Source organism: Eulemur rufifrons, chromosome 15 (assembly GCF_041146395.1).
Source record: "Eulemur rufifrons isolate Redbay chromosome 15, OSU_ERuf_1, whole genome shotgun sequence".
Taxonomy (NCBI): Eukaryota; Metazoa; Chordata; class Mammalia; order Primates; family Lemuridae; genus Eulemur; species Eulemur rufifrons.
In genome coordinates this window covers 61004097-61021004 of record NC_090997.1, presented here as the reverse complement: position 1 = coordinate 61021004, position 16908 = coordinate 61004097, and the positions used below count along the sequence as shown (strand labels likewise).

At 43.8% G+C, this 16908-nt stretch overlaps 1 protein-coding gene across 2 annotated transcripts; it reads right to left on the bottom strand.

Moving 5' to 3' along the window:
• Positions 1-455: 455 nt before the first annotated feature.
• On the bottom strand, positions 456-16639 carry MTRES1 (mitochondrial transcription rescue factor 1). 2 transcript variants are annotated; one of them, XM_069488280.1, is made up of 4 exons: positions 16588-16639; positions 9365-9846; positions 6726-6798; positions 456-988 (listed from the first exon to the last, which is right to left on the bottom strand). In XM_069488280.1, exons 2-4 carry the CDS (start codon positions 9832-9834, stop codon positions 809-811), a joined length of 723 nt encoding a protein of 240 aa, XP_069344381.1. In that variant the 5' UTR covers positions 9835-9846; positions 16588-16639; the 3' UTR covers positions 456-808. The 2 variants fall into 2 exon arrangements, with proteins under 2 accessions (XP_069344381.1, XP_069344382.1); XM_069488281.1 differs by lacking the exon at positions 16588-16639 and adding an exon at positions 16461-16558.
• Positions 16640-16908: the final 269 nt, after the last annotated feature.

Sequence of the window (16908 nt, the reverse complement as noted above, 5' to 3'; positions counted from 1 at the left end):
CGTTGATAAAATCTATGTGTTACCCTAAACCAGGGGTCATCAAACTTTTTCTGTGAAGTATCAGATAGTAAATATTTTAGGCTTATGTGGGCCACAAAAGGGCTCTGTTGTATATTCTTTATTTCTGTTTTAAACCCTTTAAAAATGCAAAAACCATTCTTGGCTTGAGGGCCACACAAAACAAGCCTCTGGCTGCCTTAGTTTATCGACCCAGCTGTTCGGAATTAATTAGTTGGAACGACTTTACTCATCCAGACTTCTGAAGACAAACTGAAGGAACTAAGGCCAGCAAGTTAGTCGTTCAGAAGGGCAGCTGGGGGAAAGGGCTCTCCCAGTGCTTCTCCCCTGACTGTCTGAAGGGTGACCTTGACTTTGCTTGGTTTTGTCTCAAAAAGCCTGAACCCAGGGAAGCTGGCCTCCCAGCCTGGACAGGGAAAAAATTTAAACAAAAACACTAAGAAACAACAAGGCTGGTTTATTTTACAATGAATCCTGAGGTAGTTTATGTGGGAAACAGCAGGCAAGTCATTAAAACCCTCTCTGGGCTTAGTTCAATTCAGCACACATCTCACTGGGCAAAGGGCCCCCACGCTGATGTCCTCATTGTGTCAAAAGAAGCACAAATCAAGCCTGGGCGGGAAACCCAGGCCAAGTGAAGTGTCTCCAAGATATAGATCCCAATTTCCACAAAATGGCTCAGTAGATTCCACAAATGGTAAGAGAACTTTATTTTAATAAAAATGTCCTCTTAAGTTGGCCCCTTCCCCCCACCACTAGAAAGCAGCTTTATCACTAAAAAGCAATCCATTTATTTAGACATACTCTTCTTAGGCAACTTTAACTTCTTCCACCGTCGTAACACCACTCTGTATTTTTCAGTTTCAGTCTTCTCCTCAAACACTTTTTTCAGGAGAATCCGCATCACTGTCTCTGCTTCTGCTTCTTTATCGTCTCCAATGAGAAGATCCAATGTGTCTCCCACTTTCACCTGAAAAGCAATGGAGACTTTATTACATTTTGGGAATCCCAGGCCAATGCAAACACTCCTGCTTTGAGTTTCTACCAGGCAATCACCATCCAGAGGAGGGGCAGGTGGGACAGACCCTGACTCTTCTATAACTGTCACCTCTCTCCAGTGCCTCGGCATGGACGGGCCTCACCGGGAGGGTTCCTCACACAGGGCTCAATACTGGCAGACTTCCTTCAGACCTAGACAGCGGGCTGCCCATGGACGGTCCCTGTGGACGGCAGCTCGAATACTTACATCAATAGGTGACTGAAGGACGTATGTGAATGGACATATTTAATATTGTGGTAACACTGGCAAAAGACAAAGGAAGTGGGGCACAGTCTTCGTATGAGTATAGTAATCACTAACTACATGCACGGGGAAGACAATTTCCAATACACACTTCTCCTTGATTTCAACCCAGATGAGCTACATAAACGGGGATGGGCAGTCTGCTGGAAATTAGTCACTGTAGAACAGCATCAGCTGTAGAGAAATGGAGGAAACTCCTTTTCCAGTGTTGGCTGGCCCCAGTGACACCACATAATCAACGAGACAAGCCTCAACTCACAAAAAAGGGGAGAGCTGGATGCTGCTTCAGTGTGTTAAAAGGGCTGAGGCCAAACCCATTTTTGCTCTGAAGGGAGCTTTGGACTGAGCCAGTGCAAAGCATGCCCTAGGGCAGTCGTGTCAGCTCCCAGGCCCCAGGCCCCAGGCCCCAGGCCCCAGGCCTGTGCCTAGGGTGTGGACAGCCCATGACAGACACCTGGTCCAGGCAGCTAAGGCTCTCAGGGCATCTGCCCAGAAACTCAAGAGGGGGCTAAAGGGACCCAGCTGCCACATGCTGCTGCTTCTACTATAGCACAGCCAGGGGTGATGGGGCATCTCAGCGTCCAATGTAGGGTGGGGCATGACTCCACGAGTGGCCACTGACTCTAAGTGGGCACACATGGCCATTTAAAAGCCTACTGAAGGGCTTCTGTTTAAGAAACATGGTGTCGGCCGGGCGCGGTGGCTCACGCCTGTAATCCTAGCACTCTGGGAGGCCGAGGCGGGTGGATCGCTCGAGGTCAGGAGTTCAAGACCAGCCTGAGCAAGAGTGAGACCCCCGTCTCTACTAAAAATAGAAAGAAATTATATGGACAACTAAAATATATATATACAAAAAAAAATTAGCCGGGCATGGTGGCGCATGCCTGTAGTCCCAGCTACTCGGGAGGCTGAGGCAGGAGGATCACTTAAGCCCAGGAGTTTGAGGTTGCTGTGAGCTAGGCTGACGCCACGGCACTCACTCTAGCCTGGGCAACAGAGTGAGACTCTGTCTCAAAAAAAAAAAAAAAAAGAAACATGGTGTCAAATGCTGACTTTCACCTTACTTTCCAATTAATTTTTCTGAGACGGACATAACTTCAGACTGTCAAAACCTATGGTATCTCACCTGGGCAGGCCCCTATCTGTTCTCCTACCCACTCAAGACCTCTGCGGGCCCAATACTCAGTCAACATGGGCATGCATACCTGCTTGCCACAACACTGCACTGGTCAATCTGGGAAGCCCAGAGTAGCTGGATAGTAAACTCCCAAAGATGCATATTTTAAACCATTAACTACCACCCCTTTGGACTGAGAAGCAGAAAGGCTCACATCACACCTAGGTATCAAGCCTGATTCTCCCCTTGGGTTTGAAGGATGGACTGACACAGGCATTACTGGGAGGGGGGGGGAGTTTCCACTCTCCTGTAGTTCTTCTGGGTTCAATTTAAAAAATGACCACCTTAGCCTGTGTGGATATAAAAAGAAAAAAAATTATCTAGAAATACAAGGTGTGGGAGCTCTGTTTTACCTTTTTTGGCATAACTTTTATTACTAATTTTAATTTCATTACAATTCTTTTTTTTTTTTTTTTGAGATGGGGTCTCACTATGTTGCCCAGGCTGAAGTACAGTGGCTATTCACGGGTGCAACCATAGTGCACTACAGCCTTAGGCTCAATCGATCCTCCTGCCTCAGCCTCCTGAGTAGTAGCTAGGACTACAGTCATGCACCACTGCAATCAGCTAAAATTCATTTTAATAAGTAATAAATACATTTGATGCAAAACTTAGAAAATACAAAAGGGTATACAAAGAAAAGGCAACCCTTCTTGTGTATCCTTTCATAGATCTACTGTGCATGATATCTGCCCCTTAAAAGAAAAGCAGGTTGGATGGGCGCGGTGGCTCACACCTATAATCCTAGCACTCTGGGAGGCCGAGGCCGGAGGATCACTTGAGCTCAGGAGTTCAAGACCAGCTCAGCAAGAGTGAGACCCCCCCCCTACTAAAAAAAAAAAAAAAAAAAAACAATAGAAATTAGCCGGGGCCGGGCGAGGTGGCTCACGCCTGTAATCCTAGCACTCTGGGAGGCCGAGGCGGGTGGATGGCTCAAGGTCAGGAGTTCGAGACCAGCCTGAGCAAGAGCGAGACCCCGTCTCTACTAAAAATAGAAAAAAATTATCTGGCCAACTAAAAATATAAAAAATTAGCCGGGCATGGTGGCGCATGCCTGTAGTCCCAGCTACTTGGGAGGCTGAGGCAGTAGGATCGCTTAAGCCCAGGAGTTTGAGGTTGCTGTGAGCGAGGCTGATGCCACGGCACTCACTCTAGCCAGGGCAACAAAGTGACACTCTGTCTCAAAAAAAAAAAAAAAGAAAAAGAAATTAGCCGGGCAACTAAAAACAGAAAAAATTAGCCAGGCATGGTGGCACATGCCTGTAGTCCCAGCTACTTGGGAGGGTGAGGCAGGAGGATTGCTTGAGCCCAGGAGTTTGAGGTTGCTGTGAGCTAGGCTGATGCCATGGTACTCTAGCCCAGGGACCAGAGCAAGACTCTGTCAAAAAAAAAAAAAAAAAAAAAAAAGAGCAGGCTAGTGTGTAGCTCAAAAGCAAATTCTTCTGGGAGCCTCTTTCTAGGGCAGAGAATAGGGAAGGGGTATTTTTCTGTTACCCAGCTGATCCCAGGAAGAGATGAGTTTAGGGAGGATTCAATCCCTCTACTTGGGCTCCACACACCCGCTGTTTAAGTCAACAATTACCCAGTACCTACCACACTTTGGGTCCCACCTGGTTTGCAGCCCACAGAAAAGCTTTGCTCAGCTGCAGGCAGCCAGGGTTAGAGCTCCAGCATTAGACAAGCACCTGACCCTTTGGGGCCCGCAGCCAGGCAGACTCCACAGGGCAGGCCAAGGAAGGCGAGGCATTCTTTATTCCCCTCCAAGGCCCTGTCCTTCAGCAGACACAAAGCAAAACTGCCTGGGATTAGGGGCTGCTCCCAATATCTACATTTCAAATCTCCCATTAGCTGCAGTTTCTATGGCTACCAGGCCTCCTAGTAACAAGGCAGCCCGAGTGTTAATACTGGCCCCTTCCTTTGCTGACCCTCAGGAGAAATTTGGAAGGCAGCCAAGATAGCAGAACACCCAAGGCAGAAGGAAGAACCAGCAATTAGGCTTTAGTTAACAATATCTCAAAGCAGGGGGAGAGAAATAGACCTGCAGGGTTTGTAAATCAGGCCCCAGCGGAGATAGGTGTTCAGGGAGCAGTCGTTCCTTACTCCAAGAACAGATCTTGTCTTTGGAATACTGTGGCTGAGGAGGGCAGACTAAGTCAGGAAAAAGCAATTACGGGAGGAGCAGCATCTATGTGGAGCAGCTGACTTCGAGCAGCTCACTCACTGAGCAATGGCTCACAGCTGCAGTTTGAACCGCCCCACTCAAGTGCTGTCAGAGGGATCGCCCGGGCCTTGTGACGCGGGGGCTGAGACAATCACGGGGAGTTCCCTGTCCTGTCTGTACAGCTGCAAGAACCTGTATGATCTCAGGGAGCAAGGACTGAAGGAAGCCCCAGTGCCCATCCCCAGATGCCAGCTGCAACCTCACTGTCCCAGGTCCCAGGGCAACAGGATGTAGCTCAGATCCTCCAACCCCGGGGGCGGGTTTTGAAATATGAAAGAAGATGAAATAAAAACAACCTCCAAAAGTGTGTCTCACTTCTCTGGAACATTGGTTTCCTGGACACTAAGAGTTAGATTATGTGTTCTAATACCTTATATGTCTTATGTCTTTCAAACTTTTTAAGGCTCTTTGTTTTATACCTCTTTTTATTTTTTTAACTTTTACTATCAGTTTTTTCCAATTATGAAAGTGATACATACTCATGGTAAGAAATCAAAAAATAGAAAGCATGAAGAAAATACAACTCATAATGTCCCACTCATAGGTAAATACTAATAGTAATATTAATTCCAGATGTATGCATATATGTATTTTTACCAAAAAAGAAATATATTGTGTGTGTGTATATTTGAGACAGAGTCTAGCTTTGTCACCCATACTAGAGTATTGTGGCATGATCATAGCTCACTGCAGCCCCAAACTCCTGGGCTCAAGCGATCCTCCCACCTCATCCTCCCAAGTAGCTGGGATGACAGGCGCATGTTACCATACCTAGCTAATTTTTAAAAATTTTTTTGTAGAAATAAGGTTTATGTTGCCCAGGCTGGTCTTGAACTCAAGTGATCCTCCTGCCTTGGTCTCCCAAAGTGCTGAGATTACAGGCATGAGTCACTGTGCCTGGCCAAAAATACATTTTTAACAAAACTCTTATATGATTTACTGTTACAAAAGTGGATCTTGGAAATACATTTTCTTGTAACTGACTTCTTTTACTTAACAATAATATTGATTACAGGACTGTCAGAAAATACAGTTTTTTTTTTTTGTTTTTGAGATAGAGTCTCACTCTGTTGCCCAGGCTAGAGTGCCATGGCATCAGCCTAGCTCACAGCAACCTCAAACTCCTGGGCTCAGGCAATCCTGCCTCAGCCTCCCGAGTAGCTGGGACTACAGGCATGCGCCACCATGCCCAGCTTTTTCTATATATATTTTTAGTTCAGCTAATTTTTTGTACTTTTTTAGTAGAGACGGGGGTCTTGCTCTTGCTCAGGCTGGTCTCGAACTCCTGAGCTCAAACGATCTGCCCGCCTGGGCCTCCCAGAGTGCTAGGATTACAGGCGTGAGCCACCACGCCCGACCCAGAACTTTCTTTTTGATAGCTGCCCTGCACACAGAGCACTGCATCCACCAAGTGCTCAGTGAGTACTGCTGAGCTGAATAAAATGACACATCTGCTCAGATAATACCAGGCCAAAGAATACGTTTACATGGATCAAATGTTTCTTTGTAATCTTTTTGCTTTCTTTTTTTTTTTTTTTTTTTTTTGAGATGGGCTCCTGCTTTGTCACCCACGCTGGAGTGCAATGGCATAATCACAGCTCACTGCAACCTTGAACTCCAGAGCTCAAGCAATCCTGTCTCAGCCTCCCAAAGTGCTGGGATTAAAGGCATGTGCCACCACACCCAACTTTGTAATCTACTTATTCTGATTCCATGAGGGCTAACATTAATGACATTAATTAATGGATTTTTGTCAGTCCTGACAGTGGTTTATCCTAAAATTTTAAACAAAAGAGGGAAACTTCATCACAAGGTCATTAAGGTTGCAAAAGTGCAAGTGGCCTATGTGACTAAAGCCTGGTGATTCCCACTAGGTTGACCAGGACCACAGAGGACCTCAGAGAAGGGAAGGAGTGTGAGGGGAAATTTGGGGCAGCATTTTAAACAAGTACTGTCAGAGCAACAGACAACAACATCTGGCTGTCATTATAGATTTAATATCTCACCGTTCTGCTTTTCTTCCATAATTTTTCCCCATTCAGCCTGAGTTCACCTTTGTAGAATGCATCTTCCACTTGGCTATTAAAAAAAAAGGCAAAGTGCTTTAAAATTATTTTTCAGAATTTATCGTAGTTACTGTATATGTTTTCTGTTTACTAATATGCAGTGAAATATATTAGTAAATATCTTGAGGTTGAGCTGTTCTTGAATTCATGAAATAAGTCTTTTACTTGGTCATGATATGTTATTTTTTTAAGCACATTTGCAGAAATTAATTTTCTTACATTTCTTTTAGAATTTTTGTTCCTATGTCAGTGGTAACTTGGCCTTTTGTTTAATTAATTAGTTAATTAGTGAATTTTGGTAGGAGGGTTTTGCTAGTCTGAGATTGGTTTGGAAGCATTTTATACGTTTCTGGTATCTGTTTCATACAACTTAGTAACTACCCTGTGTCTTAAATTTTAGTAGAAGTTGCTCTCAGTAGCCTATTGTATTTTTAAGTTTAGATTGTTTAAATTTATTCTGTTTATTGTGTTTGGTTTTTTGTTTAAGTCAATATGGGTATTAATATTTTTCTAGAAAATAATGTCTATCTTCTAAATTTTCAAAAACTTGATATAAAGCTGTACATAGTATTCCAAGAAAATAAATAAATAAATAAATATATTCAAGACAATTACAACTGACCCTTGTGGATTTTTTCCCACCTCTGCCACCCCTGAGACATGAAGACCAACCCCTCCCTCAGCCTCCTCAGCATGAAAACGAGGAGAATGAAGACCTTTATGAGGATCTACTTCCACTTAATGAATAGTTACTATGTTTTCTCTTCCTTATGATTTTAACATTTTCTTTTCTCTACCTTACTTTATTGTAAGAATACAGCATATTACATGCAAAACATATGGGTTAACTGTTTATTATCAGTAAGGCTTCTGGTCCACAGTAGGCTATTAGTAGTTGAGTTCTGAGGGAGTCAAAAGTTATGCATTGCTTTTTTGACTGCGTGGGGGCAGAGGGTGGCACCTTTAACCCCCATGCTGTTCAAGGGTCAACTGTATACAAGTTTGAGAAAAACATTTGCTATTAATGCTTATTCTGACAGTCACTCCTCACAAAGTCTCCATTTTGGGCACTGGGAAAGTGAAAGTCAACTGCCCCAGCAGGTATCTAAAACAGGGAGAACAAAGGACACTTCTGAATAGATGCTGAACTGCTGCGAAGATTTGCTAGCACCACTGGGCAGTTAGTTTAGATGGGGCTTTAAGAGGGTCTGGCATGCACATAAGTCCCACTCAGGACAGGGGCTGGGGTGCCCACCTGATTCCCAGTGCAGAAACTGCATGGCTAGGCTGTGGTGATTCATGACTGCCAAAGTGAGTGGCATTTCCTTCCCCTCAGATACCTGCTCTGTGCTCTAAGAGAAGAACCAGGCAACACACACATGGCGAGGCCCATTAAGAAACCCTCTGCCAGTCTGTACTGAGGTTAGAGAAATCTCAGTCTGACAGCTGCTGATCTCTCTGAATTTAAGTCACTGGGCAACTAGACCAGGGGGAGGATACAGACAAAAATCAGTGCCCTTCCCTTTTGATGATCGGACTCCGGGTGATTATCATTTAGGGTTTGGCTTAATAATAGTGCAGCAGCTACTACTCTGAGAGAGGAGAGGCCCTCTTATGAGTTTACCAGATTTTAGAGAACATTCACCAAATCCTGATCAGGATGCCAAGAGTGGGGGCCTATGGCTCAAAGTCCTTATGAATCTCTTAAACTTCACAGATTAAAAAATTAGTTTCGGCTGTAAAGGTACAAATCACACAAGGAAATCTCTGGCACTTATTCATACCACAATTCTTACCTTGTATGCAATATGCACACACCAATTGCTTAAAGGAATGAATAAACAATGAAGGTCACTAGTCTTATATAATTAGTCTACCAGAGAGAGAATGAGAATATTAAAGAAACCTTAAAAGTTATACTTAATACCTCTAGGTATTATATATGAACACACAGTATTGTCTTCATAATAGCCAACATATTTAGTACCTACTATGTGCCAGACATTGTTTTAAGTGCTTTAGATAGATATATACTCATTTAATCCTAGCATCCACCCTCAAAAATAGGATATTATCCCCATTTTACAGACGAGGAAACTGAGACACAGAGAGTTTAAGTGACTTGTCCAAAGTCACACACAGAACCAGGATTGAAACCCCATGGCTCCAAAGCCTGCATTCTTAACCACCACTTCATACTCCTTCTGTTGCTTCTAAGAGGTACCTTCTCACATTATAGCATTTGTGAAATCCAGGTGCATTTTATGCTTGCTATATACATCTAATGTGGTGATTCCTTTTCTCCTCAAGAAGCTGTTATTAAATCAGTGGCTCATCTTACAGTCAACTGTGTCTTAGGTTCAAGGAAATAATAAGATACATAGAATTTGCAGGCAGTCACCTGACTCCTGTGAAAATCAGTTTTCTCATCTATAAAATGACATAATTGAAACAGGTTAGCTATAAGATCCTTTCATATCTGGTTATTCTTCACCACAATATGGGCAGAGTGATTTGTAATGCTGCATTAAAATACTACAAATGAATTTATTATCTAATAAAATGCATATCATACTCACTTTCTCCCAACATCTAGGCCCGTCTTCAGGATGACATCATACCGAAAAGATGGCACTACTTTTTCCAGGTCTTTATAGTCTTTGACCACACTGGGGTCATTCTCAAGCTCCTCTTCCGACTCACTCATTTCGTCGTCATCCTCCTCTGCATCAGAGTCCTCTTCATCTACTTTTTGTGGAGACTTTTTAGTGGATTTTTTAGAACTTACACTACCTTTGAGTCTTAGGGAAAATGGAAAAACATATTCTGGAGATATTGAAAGCCCTGGGAGTCTCAGTGAGAAAATATTATGGAAAAGTGTTTTATAATTTGATGCATTTAACTCAGTACTTGAAAAATACAAGTATTGATTCCAGGAAGTACAGAGTTTATGTGAAGAAGGTGTCCCTCGGAGCACACCCCAGAGTCCAATCCAGGCATCTGGCTTTCTTAAAACACCAGCAATCAATCTGACATTAGTCATAGCCATGGTGCATATAACCTGAAACAGATAATAAATCAGTTTTATCTCACAAGTGCAGTATGGCATTCTTACAACATAAACCATACACACCACGAACATTTTATATCTAGTACTGCACTTATGCTCCCCTACAAAAAGCCATTATGGGTCTGCACATACCAAGGGCCATACACTACGACACGGTGAGTCTTCTAGCTGCAATTAACGTACTTATTGGCTCATAGGGTTGTTGTTGTGAGGGTCCAGTGAGATACTAATATGTGTGAAGACACTGGTTTTACTCTTTTCCTTCCTCTCAATAGCTTTGGGTATTGACTGCTACTGAAAAATATCACTAGTTCTCATTGATTTGTTAAAAAAGAGAAAAGATCTGGAGAGAAGACTGTAAGACTGTTTATTAACCTAAGTTACATCCTTACAACACTGACTTTGCCAAGGAAGGACACCAGATCATGACTTCATAAAACCCAGAGTGAATCTCTAAACTTTATTTCAACCTCCAACCACAGCAAATCAGAGCTAAGAATGAACAAACTGGACCAGATCTGCATTTTACATCCCTTTATATCTCTTTCCCACTGTTTAACTGAGGTATTGGCTAGCAGAGAAGGAAGGGGCCTGGAGATAAACTAGGTAATTATTTTCTGAGGCACTGAGGTGCTAACATGCCAGAGAGCAATCTATTCTTATAGCTACCTCAAATGCAGCTGAAACCATCTTATTATGTATAAGATGGGTTTAGAAATCAGGATTTGGTAAAGAGAGAAGGGTTTCCCTGTAGTCAATATCTTCCTACCTTGAGTCTGCAAATGACTTTCCTTTCTGCCAAGGTTATATACCTTAAGACTGACTTCTTTGATGATGATTCTCATGATTTTTTTCTTCCTACTTTCCATTAATCACAAAGCAGACAACAGTAATTATCTGTATGGCACACTCAAAAACACAGAGCTAATTCTAACTTATATTTAACATTTTAGGCTTTATATTCCTGGAATGAATCAACAGACAACAAAAGCTCGACTCTTATTATTTCACCACTATTGGGAACCCAGTCTAAATCTTAACAGAGAAATCAGGCAGATTCAACTTAAGGACTGTTTTTCAACCTAATTTGAAGTAATTTTTAAATGCTATAAAATCCATAGAGTACTCTAAAATAATTTCTGGAAACTACTTGAAGTACCCTCAAGATAAATGTTGCCAAAAATTACTTTTATACATATTCTAATTTAATAGAGAATACTTATTAATGGAAAGAAACTTAAATTTCATACACTCAAGAATAAAGGAAGAAAACAGCATATTTCAAGAGTTCCCAGACTTTGTATTTCATTGATCACTACAATGAAAAAAAATTTTTTTTAAAGGTACCTCATGGTGGACTTAGAAAAAAAAAATTTCAATGCCCAAAGAGTAGGAAGGACATAATCTCAGAATTGAACTTCTTTAAATTGAATAAATTTAGCATTATAAGAAGCCAAACTGTTGTTTTCTTTTTCCCACTATGGACCTGGGAAAACTTTAAAAGATTGGTACAGGCCTGTGGCCCAGTGGTCTACCTGAGTATCGGGGGCATTAATAATACATTTATATTAGATGCCCCCTAAAAAGTCATAACTAAGCATATTTTCACTGGAGAGAATTAGAAAAAATATAAAGAAAATTCAAACCACCCATAACCCACTCTATTATAACCACTGTCAATATTTTGGCATAGATCCTTCACAGTGTAAAATTTTAAGAAAAATAATTCACTCGTAAGCAGGGCCTCTCATACCTTCCCAACCACACAAAACATACAGGTAAGTTAGCCATAAGTGGTCACAGCTCTCCATCATCAGCCTTAGAAGTCTGTGTTGGTCCTAAATTCTAGATTCATTATTAAAATTTTTACTTTTTAAAAACTAGAACTGATGCAGTTCAAGCCATGCTCAAAAAAAGAAAAAACAAAAACAAAAAAAAAAAAACACCTAGACCTGAAGAATATAGAAAATATTACAGTGTATCACTTAGAGCAAGAGTAAATACTGCTTCATGAAACTTTTGTTACAATTACACATATACACTGGCTCACCATGTAAAACGTGTTTACTGTGGATAACTGAAGAAAAGTTTGAAAACACCGGTCTAGGTGATTTTAGCAAGTTAGTTTTTGTTTTCCTATCAGCTATGATGCCAAAGGCCATATGTAGGCCTTGGAGATTAGGATCTGGCTGCATGTTCCACCCAACTAACAATACTCCCCTCCCAGAGCCACATGGGTCTGCAGAGAGGGGAAGGGCAGCCTCTCAGGAATGACTTTGTGCAGGTCCCTCATTTTGCAGATAAGTACAAATGAGACTTGGAGCAATTTAAGAATCTGCTAAGTCATACAGCTAGAAAATGACAGAGCTGGGATTCCAATGTCAAGTCTTCTCAAGGATTATAGTTTTTAGCATGGGTTAGGCATTGCTCTACACATATTAACTCATTTACTCCTAACAAGCCCATCTTAGTTACAGGGTCACACAATTACTAAGTGCACTTGAACCCAGGCATCCTAACTCCAAAGTTGAGGCTCGCCAATCAGTCTCTTGACTCTAAGTTCAGTGCTCTTTCTGCCATACCATGACATTTATTTTCTCATTTTTTCTTGAACAAAAGCTAACTTTCACCTACTGCAATACCAAAAATAACAGAATTTCAAGGGTAGGAGTGGCAAGAACTGTCACAAAAGAAATCCTAAGAGACACCCTGGAGGAGGGAGGGAAGTGTCCATAGCTAGGGGTGGGAAGTCCTGTCTCTGTATTAGTCAATCCTGGGTGCCCACATTCCCCATCTAAAAGTACTAGTTTTATATCACACCATTGTTTCCTTTGAGGAATACCCGGATATGATGTTGCTTTCTGCAACATAGATATAACTCAGTAGGAGTTATGTTTACCTACATTAGGAAACCTTTAATAGCAAAAATAACTATTTAAAATCGTACTCACATGTAAAGACAATAAACATACCAAAATGTCAAGCCAAGTATTACCATTGTGTTTATTAGCTACCTCTTTGTCTTTACTTTCTAGCAGGCAAACACTGGCAAATGCTGGAAGTTTACATAAAATTTGTGAAAAACATAAACCTGAGAAAACACTAACCTAATTTTTGCTGGAGATGAAGGTCATTTGTAGATTTTAGCAGTGGACCTGCAGGGCCACAAGGGAGGCATCTGAACACCCAGGTTCTGCCTCAGAACTTTGAAACTGGTCACAGGAGCCCCTCCCAACTTGAGAGTGGAGGTACCAGAGGAGGGAGCTAACTCTTTACTTGAAGCAGTGCTGTTGAATACTCGGCTCCTTATAGTTTATTTGGGGTGGGGGGGAAAGGATTCTACTATTGAAAAAGTTTCTGTCCTCTGGGCGTCCGCCCGCCCACTTCTTCCAGACTCCACACAAGTCCAACTCTGTTCCTCCACCAACCCATGCATCACACGCCCTTTCCCAGAATCTGGTCACACTAATGCTGTCTTTTGTGACTTTCTAATTAGTTCAGGTGGACTGTTCTTATCTCCCAAACCCTCAGGGTAGTGACAGGGCACAGATTATGCCCTATTCTTCACTCTCATCCCCAATTTTCTAGACATAAAATGAGCATTCTACCCATTACTACATCCACCCTCACTCATTTGTCCACATAAGTGCCTGGCTAGGCATAGGTATAAAATACACAGCCCCTGTACTCAAGAAACTGCCAATTAAGCAGAATGTGGGCAACTAGCTGTGAGAAAACACAAGTGAAAGCAGGTCCAGAGGAGACTTGGACCCTACACAAGCTGAAGCCCAGATCGAGGATGCCTATGGAGAGTCCTGATAACAAAGGTGACCTGAAACTGACCTATGTATGGGGAAACAACAAGTTACAACAGCAACTTTTTTGCTTTCTAATGGACCATTCCATCACCTGTTGGAATAAACATCCACTGTTATTTTTCTCTCATTCAAAAGCAAGCAAATAAACAATCCTCGTTACTACTCCCCCAGCTACTACCTCTTTTCCTGCTCCTCTTTACAAAACTTCTCCAAAGTGTTGTCTATACTCTCAATTCCTCTCCTTTGATTTTCTAAATCCAAAAAGTCATTTGTTAGTATTCATCTTATTTACCATCTCAGCAGCACTTGAGAAAACTGATCACTTCCCTCCTTTTCACTCAGCTTCCAGGACACCTTACTCTTGGTTTTCTTCCTACTTCTTCTGTGCTGCTACTTCTCAAGACGTTTTTGCTGCTTCCTTCTCTTCTCCCTGACATCTCAATGCTGGAGGGCCCCAGGCTCAGTCTTTGGTCATCTTCTCTTCTACATTCACTTCATCCAGTTCAGCTCTTAAGTGCACTAGTTAGCTTTGACAAATGCATATCAAGACACCAAACATTTCCATGGCTTCAAATTCCACCTATAGACCAACTGTGATCTATATCCCCATTTCAGAACCTTCTCCCAAATTCCAGACTTGTGCAGAAAAGAGTTAACAAAGCAGGCCTGAGATTGCTGTCCTTAGGAAAGCCTGCTTGCAAGGTTGGCTCTTGCTTGGTGTCTGGGAAACTGGACTTACTCCATTTCCCACCATTCCCAGAGCTGATAGGAATGGCTCCCTATACCAAAACTGTTTGTACAAACAATGTGCTTTTTATGCTGAATATCTGCTTGCTTTCTAGGAGTCTGAAATTTTGTTAAATTCTAGGCAGAGGGTGCCTACATGATTAGCCTCCAATAAAAGCCCGGGGCACTTAGTGTCTAATGAGCTTCCTAACAAGACATCTCACATGTCTTGTCACAATTTGTTGCCAGAGAAATTAAGCATTCTGTGACACCACTGGAAGAGGAATCTTAAAAGACTGTGCCTGGTTTCCTCCGGACTTTGTCCCATGCATCTTTTCCCTTTGCTTGGTTTCCTCTGTATCCTTTTGCTATAATAAATCACAGCTGTGAGTATGATTATATGCTGAGTTCTGTGAGTTCTCTTAGTGAGTGAACAAACCTGGGGACACCTAACACAACATCCAACTACCTATTTGACATCTCCACGTGGGTGCATAATAGGCACCTCAAACTTAATTGTCCAAAAGCAGACTCCTGATATAGCTCCAACCCCAAACCTGCTCCACCTGCAGCCTTCCCCATCTCAGTTAATGGTAGCTCCATTTTTCTAATTGCTGAGAACAAAACCTCATCATTCTTGAGTCTATCCTGCATATACACATCTGTCAGAAAATCATGTTGGCTGTATCTTCAAAACATGTCCAGAGTCTCGACACTTCCACTGCTACCACAGATTCAGGCCACCATCATCTATCACTAGGGTTGGCTACAAAGGCTGTTAGACTCTTCTCCACAGAGCAGCAAGAGTGAATCTTTTAAAAAAGTAATTCGTACGACGTCACTTCTTTGCTCAAAACCCTACAAAAGCACTCAGAGAAAAGCAAAGTCCCTACCATGGTCCACAAGCTCTATATGATTTAGCCTGCCCATTTCGTCTCCAATCTCATCCTTGCTCACTCAGCTCCAGTCACACTGGCCTCCTTTGTGATCCTCACACACAGGCACATTTCAGGGTAGGGACCTTTGTTCCAGCTGTGCCTGGAACAACACTCTTACCCCAGATATCCGCATGGGGAACTCCTTACCTCCTTCTTTCTTAACTCAAACATTACCTCAGTGAGGCCCACCCATTCCCACTCTATTTATTCACTCCATCTTGTCCTCTAAATTCCCTTTACCCTGTTCTATTTTCTTTCCCCCACAGCATTTATCACCTGCTATTATATAATCTACTGAGTGTTTTGTTTGTTTGCCTGTTTCACCCACTAGAATATAAATTCCATAAGAGCAGGAATCTTCATATTTTTTCCTCTGCTGAATTCCAAGTGCCCAGAATATGGTCTGGCACATGTTAAGTGCTTAACTAAAAACTTGTGGCATGAAAGTAGCTCAGGAGGACTGGTGCATTAGAATGAACGACAAAACACACAAAGATGGGTTGATAGGCAAGGGGCTAGATCTCCAAGGCTCTCCTACATCAAAGCGTGGACCTGACCCAGACAGCACGGGAGCCATCGAAAGACCGTAAGTAGGGAAGTGATAAGAGTGCAATTTGAAAGATCTCTCTGGCAGTAGTGTGGACCTGACTAGGCTGGACCTGACAAGCAGCCCACAGGAGGCTTCCGGTGATAGGCTGTAAGAAAAGCAATGTCTGGGACACAGAGGCAATGCTGTCCTTGACCTGCTTGGCGCTGAGAACCGCTCCACGTTCCTGAGCCTGTTCACTGCTCCGTAAGATGCAGAACTTAGTCTAAATGCTTTGCGGTCTAATGCTGCTAAAATCCCCTTCCTGCTGCAGACCCGAGGCTGCCGGCTGAGACAGAGTCGGGTTCCCCTCGCTCCCCTCACCCCGGCGGGGTGTGCACCTTCCTGGCTTCCCAAGGTCAAAGGAAACCGGACAACTACGTCTCTGGGTTCCCAGTCTGCGTTGGGAGCCAGCAGGAGCGACTGGGCCCTGGGACAGCCAGCCTTACCCAACCCGCTCCCCACAGCCCCTGTGCGGCCCCCGGCTTGGGGGGCGTCCCAATGCTGGCGGGGCTTGACAGAGCTACGGGGACTCACGCGGACACCGGGCCGGAGCGTGGGCGGGCGGAGGGGCTCCCGCCCCAGTTTCACAAGTGCGCGGGGCAAGGTAGCAGAGGGGCGAGGGCCCAGGCGTGGCGCCGCGCGCCAGCAGGGGCGCACTCACCTGGACCGCAGGGCCGCTCGTCCCTCCCCGCGGCCGCGCGGACTGCAGGCCTCTGGCCGCCCCTCCCCCGGCCCCGCCCCTTCCGCCGGCGCCGGCGCGGCCAGAGCGGGCCGGGCGGGGCGCGGGCGCGGCGGCGGCGAAGTAGCGACCCCTGCTGGGGCCGCGCCTCGGAGGACTGCGCGGGAGGGCGCCGGGAGCACAGCCCCGGGCCAGCAGAGACGGGAAGCCAGCGCGGTTCCACGTGGCACAGTATAGCTGCTCTTCTCCAACCGCTGGCCTCAAGTGATCCTCCCGCCTCGGCCTCCCAAAGTGCTGGGATTA